The sequence below is a fragment of the Bombina bombina genome, chromosome 1 (assembly GCF_027579735.1).
Source record: "Bombina bombina isolate aBomBom1 chromosome 1, aBomBom1.pri, whole genome shotgun sequence".
NCBI lineage: Eukaryota > Metazoa > Chordata > Amphibia > Anura > Bombinatoridae > Bombina > Bombina bombina.
In genome coordinates this window covers 1,440,138,509-1,440,160,083 of record NC_069499.1, presented here as the reverse complement: position 1 = coordinate 1,440,160,083, position 21,575 = coordinate 1,440,138,509, and the positions used below count along the sequence as shown (strand labels likewise).

Here is a 21,575-nt window from a genome sequence, read left to right as displayed (position 1 = left end):
CTTGGAAGCTTGGCGTTCTGCCGAGATGCCATAAGAGATAAAGCTGGAGAACACCTCCGGATGGAGTGCCCACTCTCCGGGATGATAAGTCTGTCTGCTCAGGAAATCCGCTTCCCAGTTGTCCACTCCTGGAATTTGGATGGCAGACAGCAATTGTGAGCTTCCGCCCACAGAACAATCTGAGCCACCTCCGTCATGGCTAAGGAACTCCGAAATCCTCCTTGGTGGATGATGTAAGCCACTGGGGATATGTTGTCTGACTGGAACCTGTTAATCTGGGCTGAGGACAACTGAGACCAAGCCATTAGAGCATTAAAAATCGCTCTCAACTCCAAGAGGTTTATGGGGAGAGCAGACTCCCCCCGAGTCCAAAGTCTTTGTACGTTTAACAAGTTCCAGACTGCTCCCCAGCCCAGCAGGCTGGCATCCGTGGTCACAATCACCCAGGATTGTCTCAAAAAGCATGTGCCCTGAAACAGATGTTCCTGAGAAAACCACCATGGAAGAGAGTCTGTCGATTGATCTAGATCTATCCTCTGAGACACATCCGCATGGTCCCCGTTCCATTTCCTGAGCATGCATAACTGCAGAGCTCTCAAATGGAATCGAGCAAAGGGAATGATGTCCATGGAAGCAACCATCAGACCAATTATCTCCATACAATGAGTCACTGATGACCGAACAGTAGACTTTAGAAAGAGGCAAGCGGAAAGAAGTTGGGCTCTTCTGACCTCTGTCAAAAATAATTTCCTCGATAGGGAATCTATTATGGTCCCTAAGAAAACTAGACTTTTCCGTCCGTGGAAACGAAGAAAAGACAACAAGTTCTCCGTGTGAGAGTTTGCTTGTTAAAAAGATAGCGCCTAAACCGATATAAAATCCAGGAAGGGCGCCACTGCAATTCCCCAAGACCGGATCACAGCCAAAAGAGTCTCCAGAACCTTTGCTAAAAATCTGGGAGCTGTGGCAAGGCCAAACGGAAGAGCCACAAACTGAAAGGGTTTGTCCAGAAAGGCAAATCTCAGAAATTTGTGATGATCCCTGGCATCATGAAGGTACACATCCTTCAGGTCTGTTGTCATCATGAACTGACCCTCTTGTAGTAAAGCAAGAATGGAACGGATAGTTTCCATCTTGAAGGATGGTACTCTGAGAAACTTGTTTAGACACTTCAGGTCTAGAATAGGTCGGAAAGTTCTCTCTTTTTTGGAAACCATAAACAGAATGGAATAAAACCTAGATCCTGTTCCTGTACTGGGACTGGAACCATCCCACCCAGGAAAGGGAAGATGTGCACATTTCAAGAACGCCTCTCGTTTTATCTGGACTGCAGATAATCTGGAGAGGTGGAACCTGCCCCTGAAAGGAAAGGTCTTGAATTCCAATTTGTAACCATGAGATACTATGTCCACAGCTCAAGGATCTGGGGCATCTCTTATCTAAGCTTGAGAGAGCTGAGAAAGTCTGCCCCACATTGGGGGCAAACCCTTCAAGCTGATTTAGACTCATCTGTGGTTTTCCTCGATTGCTTCCCCTTGTTCCAAGACTGTTTGGGTTTCCAAGAAGATTTGGACTGTTCCTGTTTAGAGGATAAAGGGGAAGACTGTCCTCTGAAGTTACGAAAGGAACGAAAATTACGCCGACGTCCTTTCGAATTATTCTTCTAGTGGAAGAAATTACCCTTTTCCACCGTAATATCAGAAATAATTTCTGTCAGACCTGGTCCGAACAAGGTCTTACCCGTTTAGGGATTTGCCAAAAACTTTGACTAGAGGAAACATCAGCTGATCAAGATTTAAGCCATAATGCTCTGATCACTAGCACAGTGAAAACCAGAAATGTTTGCTCCTAATTCAATAACCTGCATGGAAGCATCGGTAATAAAGGAATTGGCTAGTTTAAGAGCCTTAATCCTGTCTTGGATCTCCTCTAAAGGTGTCTCTACCTGAAGAGACTCAGACAAGGCGTTAAACCAATAGGCTGCCACACTTGTCACAGTCGCAATACACACTGCATGTTGCAAATGGAGACCATGATGAACAAACATTTTCTTCAAATAAGCCTTAACGGAGCAGCTATCCTAAATAGGAATAATAGTTCTCTTGGCCCCTTCTACTTAGGCACCGTTAGCCATGACTCCTAATGGAATCAGCAACAGGAAACATCCTTTTAAAGACTGGAGACGGGGAAAAAGGAATTCCAGGTTTCCCTATTCCTGTGCTATAACCTCAGTAGTATGGTCTGGCACAGGAAACACCTCCACAGAGGAAGGAACATCAAAGTATTTATTAAGTTTACTAGATATCCTAGGGTTGAAAGCGACAGGAGTATCAAAGTCGTCCAGGGTAGCCAAAACCTCCTTTAACAGTATACGGAGGTCAATCTGAAGGATACAACTTCAGCATCAGATGAAGGAATTATACTATCCAAATCTGAGATTTCATGCTCAGAGGCTACTGACGTATATTCCTCATCAGACTTATGAGAAAGGGCGAACTTGGGTAACCAAAGCTGGAGCAGAAACCTTACTATCTGAATCTCTACATTTCCTCTTGCGTTTTCCCTGTAGCATGGCAGCTAATGCCGCAGAGGATACCTGGGCAGCAATTTCTGCTTGCAAATAAATTCCTCCAGGAGATTGAGAGGAACCGCAGGGCACTGCAAGTGATGTCATTAAGGCTTGGGACGATTAAGGAGAAAGCTGTGGTAATGCCTGAACAGCATCATCCTGAGAGATTCGGCTCTTAGACAAAAACATTTTGTTATTTTTTTAGTCCTCTCTATGCATGAGGAACAAAATTGCATGGGTGGCATAACTTGACTATCCAAACAAGGATACACCTGTCCATAGGAGCAGGATCCCGATTAATTTTGCAAAGAACAAATATTTAGCAAATAAACCAGAAAAATAATAAAATTATTTATTTAGGTACTGTCTCTTTAAATAAATATTGCAGTAAAAGCTATATACTTAAAATTACAAACCGCTATTATCACTATGAGAAATAAGGCTCTGTATGAAGAAAAGCCCCTTCTCTAAATGACAGTCATTCAATATTTTGCTCTTAGAAGCTAAATCTTTTCAATATGCCTCTAGTGTTTTACAAATAAAAATACCTCTTCTTGCATCTCTACACCTCAGTCTATGACTGAGGTGCTTACCTGCCCCCTCGTTGATCGAGTGAAGAGACAGTCCCAATCTCAAAGGAAACACACTTCCCAGATGTGTAACCGCTCCGTGAGGTACTTCTACCAAGAGCGGAACCAAGATTACCTGACCGGCCAGTGAAGATGCACCACTAATCTAAAGGCGCGCTTCCACCCGGAAGAGAAGAGAGGCAAAATGAAACGGTTTCCTGTAGCACTTCTACTGGGAACTGCTAAAATAACGCAAACTGCAAAAGTCCCATAAAATAACAGGGTCCTATTATTATCGGAACCAAGCGAAAATTGCCTGCATGTCCTGAGCCAAATGAGGAGTTAACTCTTACTTCATAAAAGAGTTTAACCCGTCTCCACTATAACACATTACAGAGTGCCTGCTACTGACAAAATAAACCCTTTCCACAGGATTCTAGTCCCCAAATTTTCCAGTATTAAAAGGTTAACTCCTTCAGTGCCAGCCTCCTAGCCCCAAAAGACAAAAGGCACTTACTTGCATCTAGCCGTCTGGCAGGAGGACAGCCTACCTGGTATGAGAGGACTCCACTCCTCACAGAGACCTGTAGAAAAAATTAGTAAACCTATTCAATACAAGGGCAGCAACATGTTAGGAAAACACAGTGAGGCCCACCTCACAAGTTTCTAACTGCTTTAAAGCCACCAATATTGTACTGAAGAGATTAACATGGACTACGGCTATACCCAATCTTTGAAAAGGGGAAAGAACAGAGTAAACCTACTCTGGCTTTCTATACTAATTATAATCTTGCTTGAAGCGAAGGAAATCCAATATTCTTCAGACACCAAAGCTTCACCACCTCCATGCACCAAGGCATGTGGGATGGGGAGTGATACTTAACAGCTTTGCTGTGGTGCTCTTTGCCTTCTCCTGCTGGCCAGGAGTGATATTCCCAACAGTAAATGATGACGTTGTGTACTCACCCCTATCTTAGGAAAGAATTCCAATTTTCTTCAGACACCAGAACTTCACCTACTCCATTGACAGAGGCAAAGAGAATGACAGGGGTTTATGGGTAGGGGAGTGACACTTAACAGTTTTGCTGTGGTGCTCTTTGCCTCCTCCTCCTCCTCCTCCTCCTAGCCAGGAGTGATATTCCCACTAGTAATTGATGACGTTGTGGACTCACCATATCTTAGGAAAGAAAAAAATGTAGACATTCTTTTTATATGCACACATTGAGGCTCCAGTTACTACTGATCATGTGCAAAAGTACACAGTATATACATGTATGCATTTTTTGATTGGCTGATGGATGTCACATGATACAGGGGGAGGGAAAATTGGATTCCCTTTGAAATTTACCAGAAAATATTCTACTGCTCATTTCCAATGTAAAGTAAGTTCTATGGTGCCTGAGTTTTTATTGTGCATTTGTCAATTATTCAATTCTGCTGTACTAAGTGGTTCTTTAATTATTTAGCATTTAAACAGAAATAGAGCCTTGTTTGTTTGTTTTTTTATTTACCTGTCAAAACTATACATATATATTTTTAAGTAGACATCCCAAGGTATTGATCTTGGCCCATTTTGGTATATTTCTTGCCACCATTTCACCGCCAAATGTGATCAAATATAGAAAATCATTAACTTTTTCCCTGAAATTATTTACAAAAAGCGTGTGCAATCATGGCACAAATCATTGTAAAAGCTTCTCTGGGACCCCCTTTGTTTAGAAATAGCAAGCATGTATGGGTTTGCCATTGCTTTTTGGTAATTAGAAGGCTGCTAATTGCAGATGCGCACCACACTTCTATTAATCCCGGCAGTGAAGGAGTTAAAGGGCCACTAAACCCAAAATCTTTCTTTCATGATTCAGATAGAACATACAAATTTAAACAACATTACAATTTACTTCTATTATTTATTTTGCTTCATTTTTTAGATATCCTTAGTTGAAGAAAAAGCAATGTACATGGTGAGCCAATCACACGAGGCTTCTATGCGCAGCAACCAATCAGCAGCTACTGAGCATATCTAGATATGCCTTTCAGCAAAGAATATCAAGAGAATACAACAAATTAGATAATATAAGTAAATTAGAAAGATGTTTAAAACTGCATTCTCTTTCTAAATCATGAAAGAAAAAAAAATGTGGGTTTCATGGCCTTTTAAATCAGGTAACTTGTAAGGTTAAGTTTAGCTTTATTGTAAAGATTGCCCTCCCACCTGACACTTCATACCCCCTGATCCCTACCAAACAGCTCTCTTCCCTCCTTCATCTCCACTGGTCACCACCATCTTAGGTACTGGCAGACAGTCTGCCAATATGAAGAAGATTTCAAGCAGGCTTGACAAATATGTTCGAAATCTAGGAGCCAGGTATTGTGTTAGTGTGTGATTGTGTGTATATATATATATATATATATATATATATATATATATATATATATATATATATATGTATATATACATACACACAAACAAACACACACTGTACATGCACAAACACATACATATGTGTGGTGTATCTGTATGTGTTTCTGCATGTGCTAGCAGCTTTAATATAAAAATTACATGCTCATATATAGATGAATAAAAAAATTCTATATGTACACACATGCACACATACAGTAACACGCACACAAAGATATACCCATGTACATGAGCACAGAAACTGAACTTACGCAGGTGACAGTGTAAGGGGCCTAAAAATGCATAAGGCAAACACAAAGCACTTTTTTTATATCCAGTGATCAATGGAATGCTGTCACGGATACCAGACGGCTAAGGCTACCCCCAACCCCCTACAACCTCACCCTTGTTGTTTCTCAGTGGTTTTGGGCTCCTCAGAGCAACCACAATCTCTGGAAGCTTTTGTTTGCATGGTTTTGTGTTCCAAACTTGTTTAGAAAAGAGCTGGTCTATGACCTGGAAAACCCTCCTATGCTGGCTGGGCTGCTGGAACTCCCGGTCGGCCGCCTCACAACGGACACCCGCTGTCAAGATATGTTAGGTTCTGAACCACAACTAGAGAACTTACTTGATAATTTTGTATATGAGTGAATGTATCACTTTGTCCGGTATCCTTCTAGGATCAGAGGGTGACCCAAGGACTTCAGTGAATTAATAAATAGTAGTTGTAACAGTTTCCAAATGTATCTCTTTAGGGAAACTGTAGGATTTGAATAGACTAGTTTGACTTATCTGTGGCGTCTTAATACTCTGCTTAAGGAGTACTACTTCCTATCTTTGGTTCATGAATTCCAATTCCCCTTTTATGATGAGGGACCGGAATGAGTCACTGATGTGGCACAGATTATACAGATACGATCAGTAAAGATATACACAGGCTTTACTTCTGCCTGAATAGTAGCCCAGTAAATTCACTCCCTCCTTCCTTCCTGAGAGCTGCTACAGCGTCTAGACTGAACTGGTTCGGAGCGTGCTCTGAGTTACGTCACCGTCTGTGAGCAGTCAGGTGACTCGGCAGTGTGCGGCTGTTACCTCCGCAGTTAGATAGACCGCTGCGGTCCGGACTCAGCTGCTCACAACAGAGGGAAGAGTGAAAAGCTTGTAAGCCCTCTAATTATTCCAAGTGGTTGTACTCGGTTAGTTGAGGAGGATATGGGGCGACACCTCGATCAGTAGATTTGCTTAGATCAGGAGGGTTGTGAGGAAGTAGCAAAGTTGTTTTGAATTCCTGCCACCTGCAGGTTGATATAGTTGCTACGGCAGGTATGATAAAGTTGATAATAAACAGGATAACAACCAAATTGTAATCCAAGGTTAGGTTTAATGAATACAGCTCAGCTCTCTTAGAGTCACACTACAAATTACTAAGCACCTGTCCGCTATTGAACAGATCCTTAAAAAGGAGATGGGGTGGAGCCTGGCAATCCCTGCCAGAACAAGTTAACCCTTACACCCGCCTAACCCCTCTCAGGCTGTCCGGGCTCCTGGAACTCCCTGTCGGCCACAGGACAGCAGAACACCCGCTAACTTTACCCCTGGTCACTCCAGCAACCATGTGCCCCAGAGCTCCACTCTTTTGGGGATTAGTAGCCCCTAGGGAGGACAAGAGGTGGGGGAATTACCGGAGGGGAGCTGCTTTCGGAACCGGGGGTTTTGGACACCCCTACCCCCATAACTTCAATGGGCTGTATCTCCGGTCCCCAATAACGAATCACGCCGCTTTTTGAACTGCAGCATCTGGGAACCGAGAGCTTTCAAATGACACCCTGGAATCATCACCCAAAACCGTCACCACTGTGTCCTGGGATTCTGTGGGACTATGGTTGCTATGGAGGGGTGGGAATGGCGGGAAAACTGTGGCATTGTCTCCCTGTTTTATCAAGATGAGCTGTGTGTATAAAAGGAGTGTATGTTGTACAATAAAATCAGTTCTTGTTTCACCTGAATGCTAGTCTGTCTAGTTATTTGGGTGGGCTCCAGCTAAAATCACTTTCCTGGGCTACATATCAGCCTGTTCCAGGCAGAGAAAGGATCCTCAGGCAGAGATACCCAGTCTGGGTAGCCGGAGTCTGCCACAGGGTGGGACCCTGAGTACTGGTGCTGTCGGGCATCAGGGGTGGCTACAGGCTGTGGTCACTTGCCAGCTACATAGCTGCAGTCGGCAGGGAGGAAGCAGGACCCGTTTGGCAGAGCTACCCAGTCGGGGTATCCGGCGTATCCGTCACATTGGCTGGCAGCAGTGGGATCTGCTTCTATCACACAGTTTCTGCTGACAGAGGAGACGTGCCACAGTAGCCGGTAACTATGGGAACCAAGCTCCTAAGGAGAGCAGAGGAGGAGCTGGCCCAGCTGGACGGTCCTAGTTTGTATTGGGACATGCTGGCACAAAGGGACCTTGTCCGCTGGCGACTCTGGAGGGAGACTCTTCAACAAAAGCAGGGCTATCGAGTAACAACCCTCTCCCCTGATGACGAAGATTACTGGCTCCAGTGGAAGTTCTGAGTACCTTGCCTGGGAGGACAGCCCCGGGCGGAATGGCTGTCTGAATTGGATGCACTGGTCCAGGAAGAGATGGTTCTGGATGACAGCTACAGGGCCCTCCGATGGTATGCTATGCAAGTGTGGTCATGGCTGGGTGATGGTGTCCCCACAGAGGGCTTTGGCTACGGCGGCCCTGGATTACTATTTGAACTAATGGCAGAGGACCGAGATTTTGGGAGTCAGGAGGAGTGGAGACTTAAGGACATTTGTGAGTACCAAGGGAGCCTTCTGAGTCTCTCAGGGGTACCCTGGCTGCAAGCCGATTTGGATTATATATGTGGCAAGGAATTGGAGATGGAACAAAGATACAAAAGACTGATAGATTGCGTCAAACAGCATCCCACAGAGCCTGCAGGGAGCTATGATACAGCAGTCTGGGAATCATGGAGGTTGGCCTTAGAGAATTGGCAACAGAGCAACGAGCTGCTAGAAACAGATCAGCAGCTGGGCCCCGAGTTTATGGACTTGGACAAGGGAGCGATGGATGTCAATAACTCTTCACAGCAGCAGAATCCCTTTCTGGGAGAGGAGACAGTCAGTCTCTCTCCCAAACAGCAAAGCCATCCCCTGGGAGCGGAGGTAGTCGTCCTCCCTCCCCGTAAGCAGAACCCCTTCCTGGGAGAGGAGACAGTTGGTCTCTCTCCCAAGCAGCAGAGCCAGGAGCAGGGAGAGGAGACAGTCGGTCTCTCCCCCCAGCGGCAGAGCAATCCCCTGGGAGTGGAGGTAGTAGTCCTCCCTCCCCTTACAGAGAACCCCTTGCAGGGAGAGATAGATGTCGATAACTCTCTCCAGCAGCAGAATCCCTTCCTGGGAGAGGAGACAGTCGGTCTCTCTCCCCAGCGGCAAAGACATCCCCATGGAGCGGAGGTAGTCGTCCTCCCTCCCCGTAAACAGAACCCCTTCCTGGGAGAGGAGACAGTTGGTCTCTCTCCCCAACGGCAGAGCTATCCCCTGGGAGCGGAAGTAGTCGTCCTTCCTCCCCATAAGCAGAACCCCTTCCTGGGAGAGGAAACAGTCAGTCTCTCTCCCCAGCAGCAGAGCCAGGAGCAGGGAGAGGAGACAGTCGGTCTCTATCCCCAGCGGCAGAGCCATCCCCTGGGAGCGGAGGTAGTCATCCTTCCTCCCCGTAAGCAGAACCCCTTCATAGGAGAGGAGACAGTGAGTCTCTCTCCCCAGCGGCAGAGCCAGGAGCAGGGAGAGGAGACAGTTGGTCTCTCTCCCCAGCGGCAGAGTCACAGCCTGGGAGCGGGGTAGTCGTCCTCCCTCCACATAAGCCAAACCCCTTCCTGGGAGAGGAGACAGTCGGTCTCTCTCCCCAGTGGCAGAGCCATGAGCCGGGAGAGGATACAGTCGGTCTTCCTCCCCAGCGGCAGAGCCATCCCCTGGGAGCGGAGGTAGTCATCCTCCCTAACTGTAAGCAGAACCCCTTTCTGGGAGAGGAGACAGTCGGTCTCTCTCCCCAGTGGCAGATCCATCCTTAGGGAGCGGAGGTAGTCATCCTCCCTCCCCTTAGAGCAAAGCCCTTGCAGGGAGAGACAGGTATCGATATCTCTCCCCAGCGGCCGAATCCCTTTCTGGGAGAGGAGACAGTTGGTCTCTCTCTCCAGCAGCAGCACAGTTTCCCATGGAGCGGAAGTAGCAGACCTCCCTCCCCAGCGGTAGATCTCCTTCTCGGGAGAAGAGACAGGCGGGCTCTCCCCTCAGTAGCTTGGCAGGGTCTCTACCCTTTTCTTGTCCCGGAGTATTTCTCACCGAGGGCAGGCGTTGCATTGGGCAAGGAGGATAAAAGCGTATACAGTTGGTGCCACATGTTTGGGCACCCGAGCTTTACCTGCCCCACCAAGGAGCAACCTCCCCCTCCGGTCTGGGGTGGGAATACAGCTGGGAAACCGGCATTAGCTTTGTTTGTGGGTGGGTCAGCCGGTACTAAACAGAGTGTCACAGAGAGAGGCAGTGTGGCCATGGAACTTAAGGACACTGGAACTTGTTTGACAGCAATTGTTTGGGAGACGGCCTTAGAAAACTTGTTTAGGACTTTGCCTTATGTGACTATCCCTGCGCCCAGGGCGCAGGGTATAAACGTCAGCAGGAACCCCCCAGGATGCCCAAAGCTCTGGAGATATGGGATAACCTCTCCCAGCAACCGAGAAGTGGAGGGCCACCGTCAGACAGCCTCAGGCCGACCCATTAAGGGTCTAGCCGGGTCTGCCAAACTGGAGGGGAGGAGATGTCACAGATACCAGACGGCTAAGGCTACCCCCCATCCACTACAACCTCACCCCTGTTGTTTCTCAGTGGTTTTTGACTCCTCAGAGCAACCACAATCTCTGGAAGCTTTTTTTTTTGCATGGTTTTGTGTTCCAAACTTGTTTAGAAAAGAGCAGATCTATGACCTGGAAAACCCTCCTAGGCTGGCTGGGCTCCTGGAACTCCCGGTCGGCCGCTTCACAATGGACAACTGCCTAACCCCTCTCAGGCTGTCCGGGCTCCTGTATCTCCCGGTCAGCCACAGGACAGCAGAACACCCGCTAACTTTACCCCTGGTGGCTCCAGCAACCATGTGCCCCAGAGCTCCGCTCTTTTGGGGATTAGTAGCCCCTAGGGAGGACAAGAGGTGGGGGAATTAGCGGAGGGGAGCTGCTTTGGGAACCGGGGATTTTGGGCTGTATCTCCGGTCCCCAATAACGAATCACGCCGCTTTTTGGACTGCAGCATCTGGGGACCGAGAGCTTTCAAATGACCCCCTGGAAGTGCTGCCGCTCCCCTGGGATCACTCCAAAACCGCCACCACTATGTCTTGGGATTCTGTGGGAGTATGGTTGCTATGGAGGCGTCGGTCAGTCTGGAGGGGCGGGAATGGCGGGAAAACTGTGGCATTGTCTTATTGTACAATAAAATCAGTTCTTGTTTCACCTGAATGCTAGTCTGTCTAGTTATTTGGGTGGGCTCCAGCTAAAATCACTTTCCTGGGCTACATAGCAGCCTGTTCCAGGCAGAGAAAGGATCCTCAGGCAGAGCTACCCAGTCTGGGTAGCCGGAGTCTGCCACAGGGTGGGACCCTGAGTACTGGTGCTGTCGGGCATTAGGGGTGGCTACAGGCTGTGGTCACTTGCCAGCTACATAGCTGCAGTCGGCAGGGAGGAAGCGGGACCCGTTTGGCGGATCTACCCAGTCGGGGTATCCGGGATATCCGTCACAAATGCTTACTCCAAACAGCCACAAGAAATCCAGAAATCTCAGCCCTGGGTGCTATAGCACTCTCAGGAAGCTGAGCTGTCCCCAGAGTCACAGGCAGCTAACCCCAAACAAGTCTGGGTGCCAGGCCCATAGGGAAAATTACAAAATAAATTAACACAACACACAGAAAAAGTCCAGCACTCGCTTACAAGCTCTCAGCTAAGATTAAAATATTACATAAGTCCGTGAACCCTGACTTGTTCCCAGTTTGTTTGATTGAGAGCTTGCATTTGTATGGCTGTATTAGGGACCCAGGTTTTGGAAGAGACCTTGACGTGGTACCTGGGCTTGTCCAATTTGGCCAGATGCTTCTAGTTTTGCTTTTAATCTTAGCTGAGCTTGTAAGCGAGTGCTGGATTTTCTCTGTGTGTTGTATTAATTTATTTAGTAATTTTCCCTATTTATTTTGTTATTTTCCCTATAGCGTTCAGAGAAAATTCTGTGTCCACCAGGAGGCACCAAATGTATTTGAAATAACTAAGGTAAATCCGTTATTGGTCCTTTTTTTTTAAACAAATCAGTCTCTAAACTAAACTGCAGCAACTGGAGAATTGTTGGTAACCTAGCAATGTAGCCTTAGAAATAAAAACACCAGATAAATATTTACTGCAAAACTGGGAGATTTTTTTTTTTTATAGCCAAGAATATTCAGCAGTCATTACAAATTGTATTCAGAAGAAAAACAAACCTGGTCTGTTTATTTAATGTTAATGCAGACAAATAGTTCAAGACTAGAAAGCTAACACCCAGTGAAAATATAGGTTTGTGAGATAGCAAGATCTAAGGTAGAAATATTTTAAAAGTACATTAAACAATAAATAAATGCTAGATCGCATGATGCATTCAAAGTAAGAGTAGTCTGTCAATAATATGTAGATGTATTTGTTAAAAATTACATTGCCTGTTTAAATATAGACAACATAAGTGTAAAGTTTTAGGGGCATATTTATCAAGCTCCGTGTGGAGCTTGACGTCCCTTGTTTCCGGCGAGCCTGAAGGGTCGCCAGAAACAGAAGTTATGAAGCAGCGGTCTAAAGACCGCTGCTCCATAACTTGTCCGCCTGCTCTGAGGCGGCAGACAGAAGTCAACCCGATCGGGTTGATTGACACCCGCTGCTAGCGACCGATTAGCCATGAATTTGCAGGGGGCGGCATTGCACCAGCAGTTCAAAAGAACTACTGGTGCAATGATAGATGCTGACAGCGTATGCTGTCGGCATTTATCGATGTGCGGCGGACATGATACGCTACTTCGTATCATGTCAGCTCGCATATTGATAAATATGCCCCGCAGCGTCTATAAAACAATGGAAGCTGCCATGTTGTAACTTAGGTTACCTTTTTTGCTGTGGCCAATTAGGGAAAGTTATAAATAGGCCACTAGAATGTGCAGCCAATGGCTGTGTGGAATATAACAGTTTTCTGGAATTCCATTTCTAATACGAACTGAAAAGCTCAAAATTTCACAATGGAATTATAGGAAAAGGGGTAATAATAAGTAATGAAATTATATTGCAGAGTTTTTTTTATACATACGATTTATCATTTTATATTACTATCTCAAAGTGTTTAATGCCCCTTTAAGTGTAATAAAATTTGCCCAACTGCTTAAAAGGAAAATTAAAATTAAGTTCAGGTGATGAGAATTTTATTTCATTTTTATTTTTCAATTTTTATGCTTATGGGACATGTCATTGTCCACCAACTCTGCTTTTCAGCCAGTGAGCAAAATCAAACACGTTAACAGTTCACATTTGCCATGCTATTTTAACCCCTTTACTACTGGGGTTTTCAGAGAAAAACTTGCACAAAATACCAGAGACATTTAATTTTTTTGATATATATAGATATATATATATACATATTTATTAAGTAGACAACCCAAGATATTGATGTAGGCCTATTTTGGTATATTTCATGCCATCAATTCCCCGCCAAAACTTTTCTATCTGAAATGAGTTACACTTGTGCAGTCATAACACAAATTATTGGAAAGGCTTCTCTGAGATCCCCTTTATTCAGAATCATCAGGCATGGAGTTAGCTGATGAGGGAAATAGTATAGTAATGTAGTTATTGCCCTCCAACATGACACCTCCCACCTTCCTGATACCTTCAAAACAGCACCCCCCCCCCCATCTTAGGTATTGGCAGACAGTTTGCTAGTATGCATTTTAGGGATTTTTTTTATTACTTTTATTATTTTTTCTGCAGTGTAGTGATCACTCCTAAACCTTCCTGATCCATCCCAAACAGCTCTCTAACCCTCAACCTTCCAATAGTTGCGGCGGTGAAACTGGCAGCTACCAGCACCTCAGGAATTTTTTCATTTATTTTTTCTATAGTGTAGTGGTCTCCCCACCTCCTCCTTCCTTGGATCGTTATACATGATGCTCCCACAGCCCCATTCCAACCCTTTTCTGTAGTGCAGCACCCCACCCCTCCCTCAAAGTTCTCAGTAGCATAAAGCCCTTCCCACTCCCTCCCCCATCTGGCGCATGTGTTTTGTCATTAAATGGCCAGATATGTTAAAGTACCAGTAGGGTATTGCTGCTCTGTAGCAAAGCTGACATTAGCTATAAGTTTAACCCTATGTAGTGGTTATACACAAGCAATAAAATAATCTAGCATATTACAGCAAAAATGTATTTCCGGTTACCTCCAAAATCAATAGAAGTAGCTTTAATCTAATATTTTCTCCATGCAAAAAACATAATTTATGTAAGAACTTACCTGATAAATTCATTTCTTTCATATTAGCAAGAGTCCATGAGCTAGTGACGTATGGGATATACATTCCTACCAGGAGGGGCAAAGTTTCCCAAACCTTAAAATGCCTATAAATACACCCCTCACCACACCCACAATTCAGTTTAACGAATAGCCAAGAAGTGGGGTGATAAGAAAGGAGCGAAAGCATCAAAAAAATAAGGAATTGGAATAATTGTGCTTTATACAAAAAAATCATAACCACCACAAAAAAGGGTGGGCCTCATGGACTCTTGCTAATATGAAAGAAATGAATTTATCAGGTAAGTTCTTACATAAATTATGTTTTCTTTCATGTAATTAGCAAGAGTCCATGAGCTAGTGACATATGGGATAATAAATACCCAAGATGTGGAACTTCCACGCAAGAGTCACTAGAGAGGGAGGGATAAAAATAAAGACAGCCAATTCCGCTGAAAAATGAATCCACTACCCAAATCAAAAAAAATTCAAGTTTTATAATGAAAAAAACTGAAATTATAAGCAGAAGAATCAAACTGAGACAGCTGCCTGAAGTACCATTCTACCAAAACTGCTTCTAAAGAAGAGAAAACATCAAAATGGTAGAACATAGTAAAAGTATGCAAAGAAGACCAAGTCATTGCTTTGCAAATCTGATCAACAGAAGCTTCATTCTTTAAAAAGCCCAGGAAGTAGAAACTTACCTAGTAGAATGAGCCATAATCCTCTGAGGCGGGAATCCACCCGACTCCAAATAAGCATGATAAATCAAAAGTTTAAGCAAGATGCCAAATAAATGGCAGAAGCTTTTTGACCTTCCTAAAACCAGAAAAGATAAAAAATGGACTAGAAGTCTATCTGAAATCTGAATAGCTTCAACATAGAAAGTAAGAATCTCACCAAAGAAGTCTTAGGAAGAGAATAATTCCTCCCTAATGTTTGTTAGAATTTACAACTTTAGGTAAGAATTGAAATGAGGACAGCAAAAACCACCTTTTGCTGATGAAAAAAATCAGAAAAAAGAGATTCACAAGAAAGAACAGATAATTCAAAAGCTGTTCTAGCTGAAGAGATGTCCAAAAAGAACAATACTTTCCATGAAAGTAATTAATGTCCAGAGCAAGCATATGCTCAAATAGAAGAGCCTGAAAAACCTTCAGAACCCAATTAAGACTCCAAGGAGGAGAAATTGGCTTAATGACAGGTTTGATACGAATCAAAACCTGAAAAAAATGATGAATATCAGGAAGTAACACTGCCTTATCCTTATGAAAAATCAGAAAAAGATATTTACAAAAAAGAGCAGATAACTCAAAAATTCTTCTAGCAGAAGAAATAACCAAAAAGAACAATACTTTTCCAAGAAAGTAATTTAATGTACAGAAAATGCATAGTTTCAAAACGGAGGAGCCTGTAAAGCCCTCAGCACCAAATTGAGACTCCAAAGAGGAGAGATTGAATTAATGACAGGCTTGATACGGACCAAAGCCTGAACAAAACAATGAATATCAGGATAATTAGCAATCTTTCTGTGAAAAAAGAACAGAAAGAGTAGAGATTTGTCCTAACAAGAACTGCAGACAAAACCATATCCAAACCAACCTGAAAAAAATAATAAAATTCTATGAATTTTAAAAGAATGCCAAGAAAAGTAGGTCTTCCAGACTCAATAATAAATCTTTCTAGAGACAGATTTACGAGCCTGAAACCAAGCATTCAATCTCCATCCCTTCAAATTTAATGATTTGAGATCCTGATGGAAAAAATGGGCCTTGAGAAAGAAGGTCTGGTTTAAATGGAAGTGTCCAAGGTTGGCAACTGGCCATCCGAATGAAATCCGCATAACAAAACCTGAGAGGCCATGCTGGAGCCACCAGCATAACAAACAAATACTCCATAAGAATTTTGGAAATCACTTTGGAAGAAGAACTAGAGGCGGAAAGAAATAGGCAAAAAGATAATTTCCAAAGAAATGTCAATGCATACACTACTTCCGCCTGAGTATCCCCGGACCTGAATAGGCCCCTGGGAAGTTCTTTATTCAGATGAGATGCCAACAGATCTATTTCTAGAAATGCTCACATCTGAAAAATTAAAAAACATATCTGGGTATGAGAGACCATTCTCCCGGATGTAAAGCTTGATTAACAGAGATAATCCGCTTCCCAAATATCTATACCTGGGGAAAAAAAAAACCACAGAATTTAGATAGGAGCTGGATTTAGCCTAAGCTAATATCCGAGACACTTCTGTCACAGCCTAAGGACTGATAGTCCTACCCTGATGATTGACATACACCATAGTTGTGATATTGTCTGAAAAACAATAAACGTCTCTTCCTCAAAAAGAAACTAACTGAAAAACTCTGAGAAAACACGGAGTTCTAAAATATCAAATGGTAATCTCGCCTCCTGAGATTTCCAAACCCCTTGTGCTGACAGAGATCCTCAGACAGCCTCCCAACCAAAAAGACTCACATCTGTAGAGATCATGGTCCAGGTTGAAAGAAACGAAGAGACCTGTAGAACTAAATGATGGTGATCTTAACCACCAAATCAAGAGAGATAAATATTAGGATTTGAAGATTTAAAATGCGAAATCCTAGAATCCCTGCACCATAATTCAGCATAAAAGACTGAAAAGGTTCTTTCTATTGAAAATGAGCAAAGGGAATTGAATCCAATGCTGTGGCCATAAGACCAAAAACTTCTATGCATATATAGCAACTGAAGGAAATAATAGAGACTAAAGGTACCGACAGACGGAACCCAATAAAATTGTCCCTTGTCTGATAGAGACAAAGACAGTGACACAAACTATCTGGAAACCCAAAAAAAGGTGACCCTTGTGAGTGGAATCAAGAGCTTTTGAAAAAAAGATCCTCTATGTCCTGAAGAACAAAGTGAATCATATGAGATTCCGCATCCTCAGAAAATAATCTGAATGAATACAGAAAAAATATGCATTTATTGAATCTAAAGAAAACAAATAATGCTATCACTGACCAAAAAAAGGCAGAATAGTTTGAATAAAAACTCCAAAACCCAGTTCCTAAAAATGGAACTGGAAGAAATATCCCAGAAGATTCCAGGTCTGAGCAGCGCTTGAACCCCACGGGTGACCAGCTATGCTTCAACAGTACCCAAAATAAATAGGACCGAAACACACTTAAAGAAAGTGTTAGCCTTACTGGAATAAAATCAAAGAAATTTGGACCGAATAGAACCAAATAAATTTCAAAAAAGTCTTAACCTGCCCCTTGCCAGCCAAGCTGGAATACGGCACATACATCGCAATTTAAGGGAGCTGATTTTGAACGGAAAAAAATTCCAATTAAAAACATGTTACTTGGGAAAGAATTCAGGAATTCATTCCATAATAAGAACAACCAAACAAGTATAAGCTTAAAGTTTTAGTCTTAGAACTCAATCTTGAAGCCCAGAGTAACAGTTAAGAATTGAATCCAATTATAAAACAAATAATTGATTATCTTAGAACAAAAGAAATATGGATTTTTAGAAATCACAAAATTCTTCTAGCTCAAACAGCTAAAGACATAGATTAAACCTCATTTGCGAAAATATTCAATAAAATGAAGACACAAATGAATTTATTAGCATGATAGTCCAGTTAAAAGGACCAGACAAAACAGTGGACTTGCATAATCAAAAAATGCAAAACAACACGACAAATGCAACAGCACCTAGTCTAGTAAATTTTGTCCCTTTAACAATGCTAAAATAAATCATAATCTGATACTTGAACTTAAAGTAAACAGAAAAAATGAAGCAATTGCAACATCCAAATAAATCATAGGTCCAAGAAAAGTACATGAAACTAAATAATTTTCCATAAATAAGATACAACCATCTAAAGGAAAATAAATACTATTTTGCTATAGAAACAATAGCATAATTAGTAGGAGTAGAGATAGCCCCAATAAATTGGAGAACTCTCCAAATTAAACTGCCGGCAAAGAGTATAGTTTAAAACCTTTGAAGAAGGAATAAAAGAAAATTCTCAGCCTATTCCATTCCCTAGTATAAGGAATTGGAAAAAACCCTCTGAAAACACAGAAGAATAAATAAGCAGAAATAGTGTTAGCTAGTCTTGAAAAAGAACTAGTTACCTTAATGTAAAATAATCAACACCTGTTCAACAAAGAACAAATGTACTTTAATAAAAAAGTAGATTTGTTAGTGTCAATATCTGATGAAGAAAATTCTGAATGAGAAAAAACATCATCAGAGAAGGATAAATCAGTATGTTGTTGGTCATTTGAAACTTCAATAATTAAAAAAGAAGTTTGAAAAAGACCTAAAAATTTTATTAGAAATCACAAAGTCAGACAAAGCCTTTAAAATAGAATCAGAAAAATATCTCTTAAAAATCTTCTAAATATTTCTTGTACATAAGATGTAAAAAGAATGGCAATATATAAAGCATACATACTAATGGATTCTGCATGTAAAAGTTTATCATGATAACCTATTACAAACCATAGCTAAAGATAAACATTCATAACATTTAAAATAAATGAACTTAGCTTTGGTAGGACTGAACTCAGTAAAGCGTTTTTCCAGAAGTAGCTTCTGATCCAGGGTCAATCTGAGACATCTTGCAATATGTAATAGAAAAAACAACATATAAAGCAAAATCTATCAAATTCCTTAAATGACAGTTTCAGGAATGGGAAAAAATGCCAATGAACAAGCTTCTAGCAACCAGAAGCAAAAAAACAATGAGACTTAAATAATGTGGACACAATAATGACGCCCATATTTTTTAGCGCCAAAAAAGACGCCCACATTATTAGGCGCCTAAATGCTTTTGGCTCCAAAAATGACGCCACATCCGGCGACGCCGACATTTTTGGCGCAAAACGTCAAAAAAATTACGCAATCACAAACAACTTCCGGCGACAAGTACGACGCCGGAAATGACGAAGAAAATTTTTTGCGCCAAAAAAATCCGCGCCAAGAATGACGCAATAAAATGAAGCATTTTCAGACCTCGCGAGCCTAACAGCCCACAGGAAAAAGTCAAATTTAAGGTAAGAAAATTTTTTATTATTCAAATGCATTATCCCAAATAATGAAACTGACTGTCTGAAATAAGGAATATTGAACATCCTGAATCAAGGCAAATAAATGTTTAAAGACATATATTTAGAACTTTATATAAAAGTGCCCAACCATAGCTTAGAGTGTCACAGAAAATAAGACTTACTTACCCCAGGACACTCATCTACATGTAGCAGAAAGCCAAACCAGTACTGAAACGAGAATCAGTAGAGGTAATGGTATATATAAGAGTATATCGTCAATCTGAAAAGGGAGGTAAGAGATGAATCTCTACGACCGATAACAGAGAACCTATGAAATAGACCCCGTAGAAGGAGATCATTGAATTCAAATAGGCAATACTCTCTTCTGACATTCACTGCACACTGAGAGGAAAACCGGGCTCCAGCCTGCTGCGAAGCGCATATCAACGTAGAATCTAGCACAAACTTACTTCACCACCTCCATAGGAGGCAAAGTTTGTAAAACTGAATTGTGGGTGTGGTGAGGGGTGTATTTATAGGCATTTTAAGGTTTGGGAAACTTTGCCCCTCCTGGTAGGAATGTATATCCCATACGTCACTAGCTCATGGACTCTTGCTAATTACATGAAAGAAAAAAGCAACATTTTCACAAATAACTATCCATTTCGAAAATAAATTAAAAGAAACATTGAGAATTCATACCTTAAACTATGTGACTATCAAATTCATAAAACTATTTTTTCCCCTTGTTCTACCAGCCTTACTCTGAAAGGTAGGACGCAAAATCACAACGCCATTCCAGCATTTAATCATTAGTTCCTTGCACTGAGGTACCATCTTCTGTTTTTCATTAACCAAATTTAAATCTGGTCTCTGATTATGGAGTACCGAACATAGGAATTTAGGAGCATCTAAAGAAAAAAAACACACACATAAAAAAATAATAATAGGAAAGCAAATTTAGAAACATAGATTTTGGTTGTAAATATTGAAGTGGCATAAAACTCAAAACTTAAAGTGAAGGTAAAGTTAATAGCTCCAGAATACATCACTCGTTACAATATACTAATAGCACTATGATCGCTTTTTTCCTTTATTTTTTTTTTCAAAATTTGACTTTTAATCATTATCTTTGTTCCTACCATTACTGGGCGAACTCCTCCCACCCTCTATTTCCTCAATTTCAGCAATGTGACGCATAGAGAGGTCCAACCCGCTCTATACGTATCTCTAAAGCTCGTGCACGAAGTCTCTTCATATAGTGCATGCGCAAAGCTGAGATTTTTAAATCCTTCACAGAGAGATGCTGCAGTCTAACAGCCATGGGAGTAATCTCTCTATGACAGGTGCCGCTCACACTCATTCCCTCCATAGCGAGATCGGGACCGACTGACTGCCCTAAGAGGAGAATAAATAATGCAAAACTAGTACGCATGTGCGAAACGGGAACGCACGTGTACTAGAAGTAATATTTAGAGTGTAGCGCATGCGCATATCAGCAAGCAGCCGGATGACGTCGGGTCACAGCCGCCTAACGGCCAGATTTTCAAATGGCTGTGAAAAACACGTGATTTTGGAAAGTGGCAAAAAGGGATTTAAAAGTGAGATTACTTGCTTTATAATAAATATTTATAAAAAATGATGAATTAAAGTCCTATTGATTTTGAACACAGAATTGGATTGTGGATCATCGTCAAGGTAAATTTACCTTCACTTTAAAGGGATACTGAACCTACATTTTTTTCTTTAATGATTCAAATAGAGCATGCAATGTAACTTTCTAATTTACTCCCATTATTAATTTTTCTTCGTTCTCTTGGTATATTTATTTGAAAAAGCAGGAATGCAAACTTACGAGCTGGCTCATTTTTAGTCCAGCACCTTGGCTAGTGCTTGTTGTTTGGTAGCTACAATTACCCAAATAAATTTATTTTCAAATAAAGATACCTAGAGAACGAAGAAAAATAGATAATAGGAGTTGAGACGGACCGCCTGGTACCCTGAATGAGTACCTCCGTGAAAACACATCCCTTATCCTGGACATCCCTTTATCCAGAGCTATAGCTCCTGGTATCCCCTTTGACCGCAGTCTAAAGCTAGGAAGGTGAACAGAACTTCAGCAACACTCAGGTTTCTGAACACAAAATGAACACTTTATTTAAAAGCAGCACACATTTATACACCCTGGTATTCCAGTCACAGAACTTCAGCATACAGAGGGAATTGGTTAAACAGTAAATCAAACATATGAACAATACATTACACTTATAAACGATCGTCTATGCACAGGTAAAAACAGATTACCATATCAACTTAATAAACTGGTAGGAAAGTTTACTCAGACAATCTGATTTTGGGCAGTCTAGTTAACATAATCACACAGAAACACAATCAGATCTGAAACGTAAATAAAACACCTCTTATA

At 42.1% G+C, this 21,575-nt stretch overlaps 1 protein-coding gene across 2 annotated transcripts in view; it reads right to left on the bottom strand.

Annotated features, from left to right (window-relative positions):
* Positions 1–21,575, bottom strand: part of LOC128652606 (receptor-interacting serine/threonine-protein kinase 3) — a 145,063-nt gene that overhangs the window by 47,001 nt on the left and 76,487 nt on the right. For both annotated transcript variants that reach the window (XR_008401296.1, XM_053705540.1), the window contains exon 5: positions 19,915–20,061. Coding sequence is in view for 1 of the 2 variants with exons in the window: in XM_053705540.1 (XP_053561515.1) it covers positions 19,915–20,061 (147 nt within the window). In the remaining variant the exon portion in view is untranslated. The remainder of the gene's footprint in view (positions 1–19,914; positions 20,062–21,575) is intronic.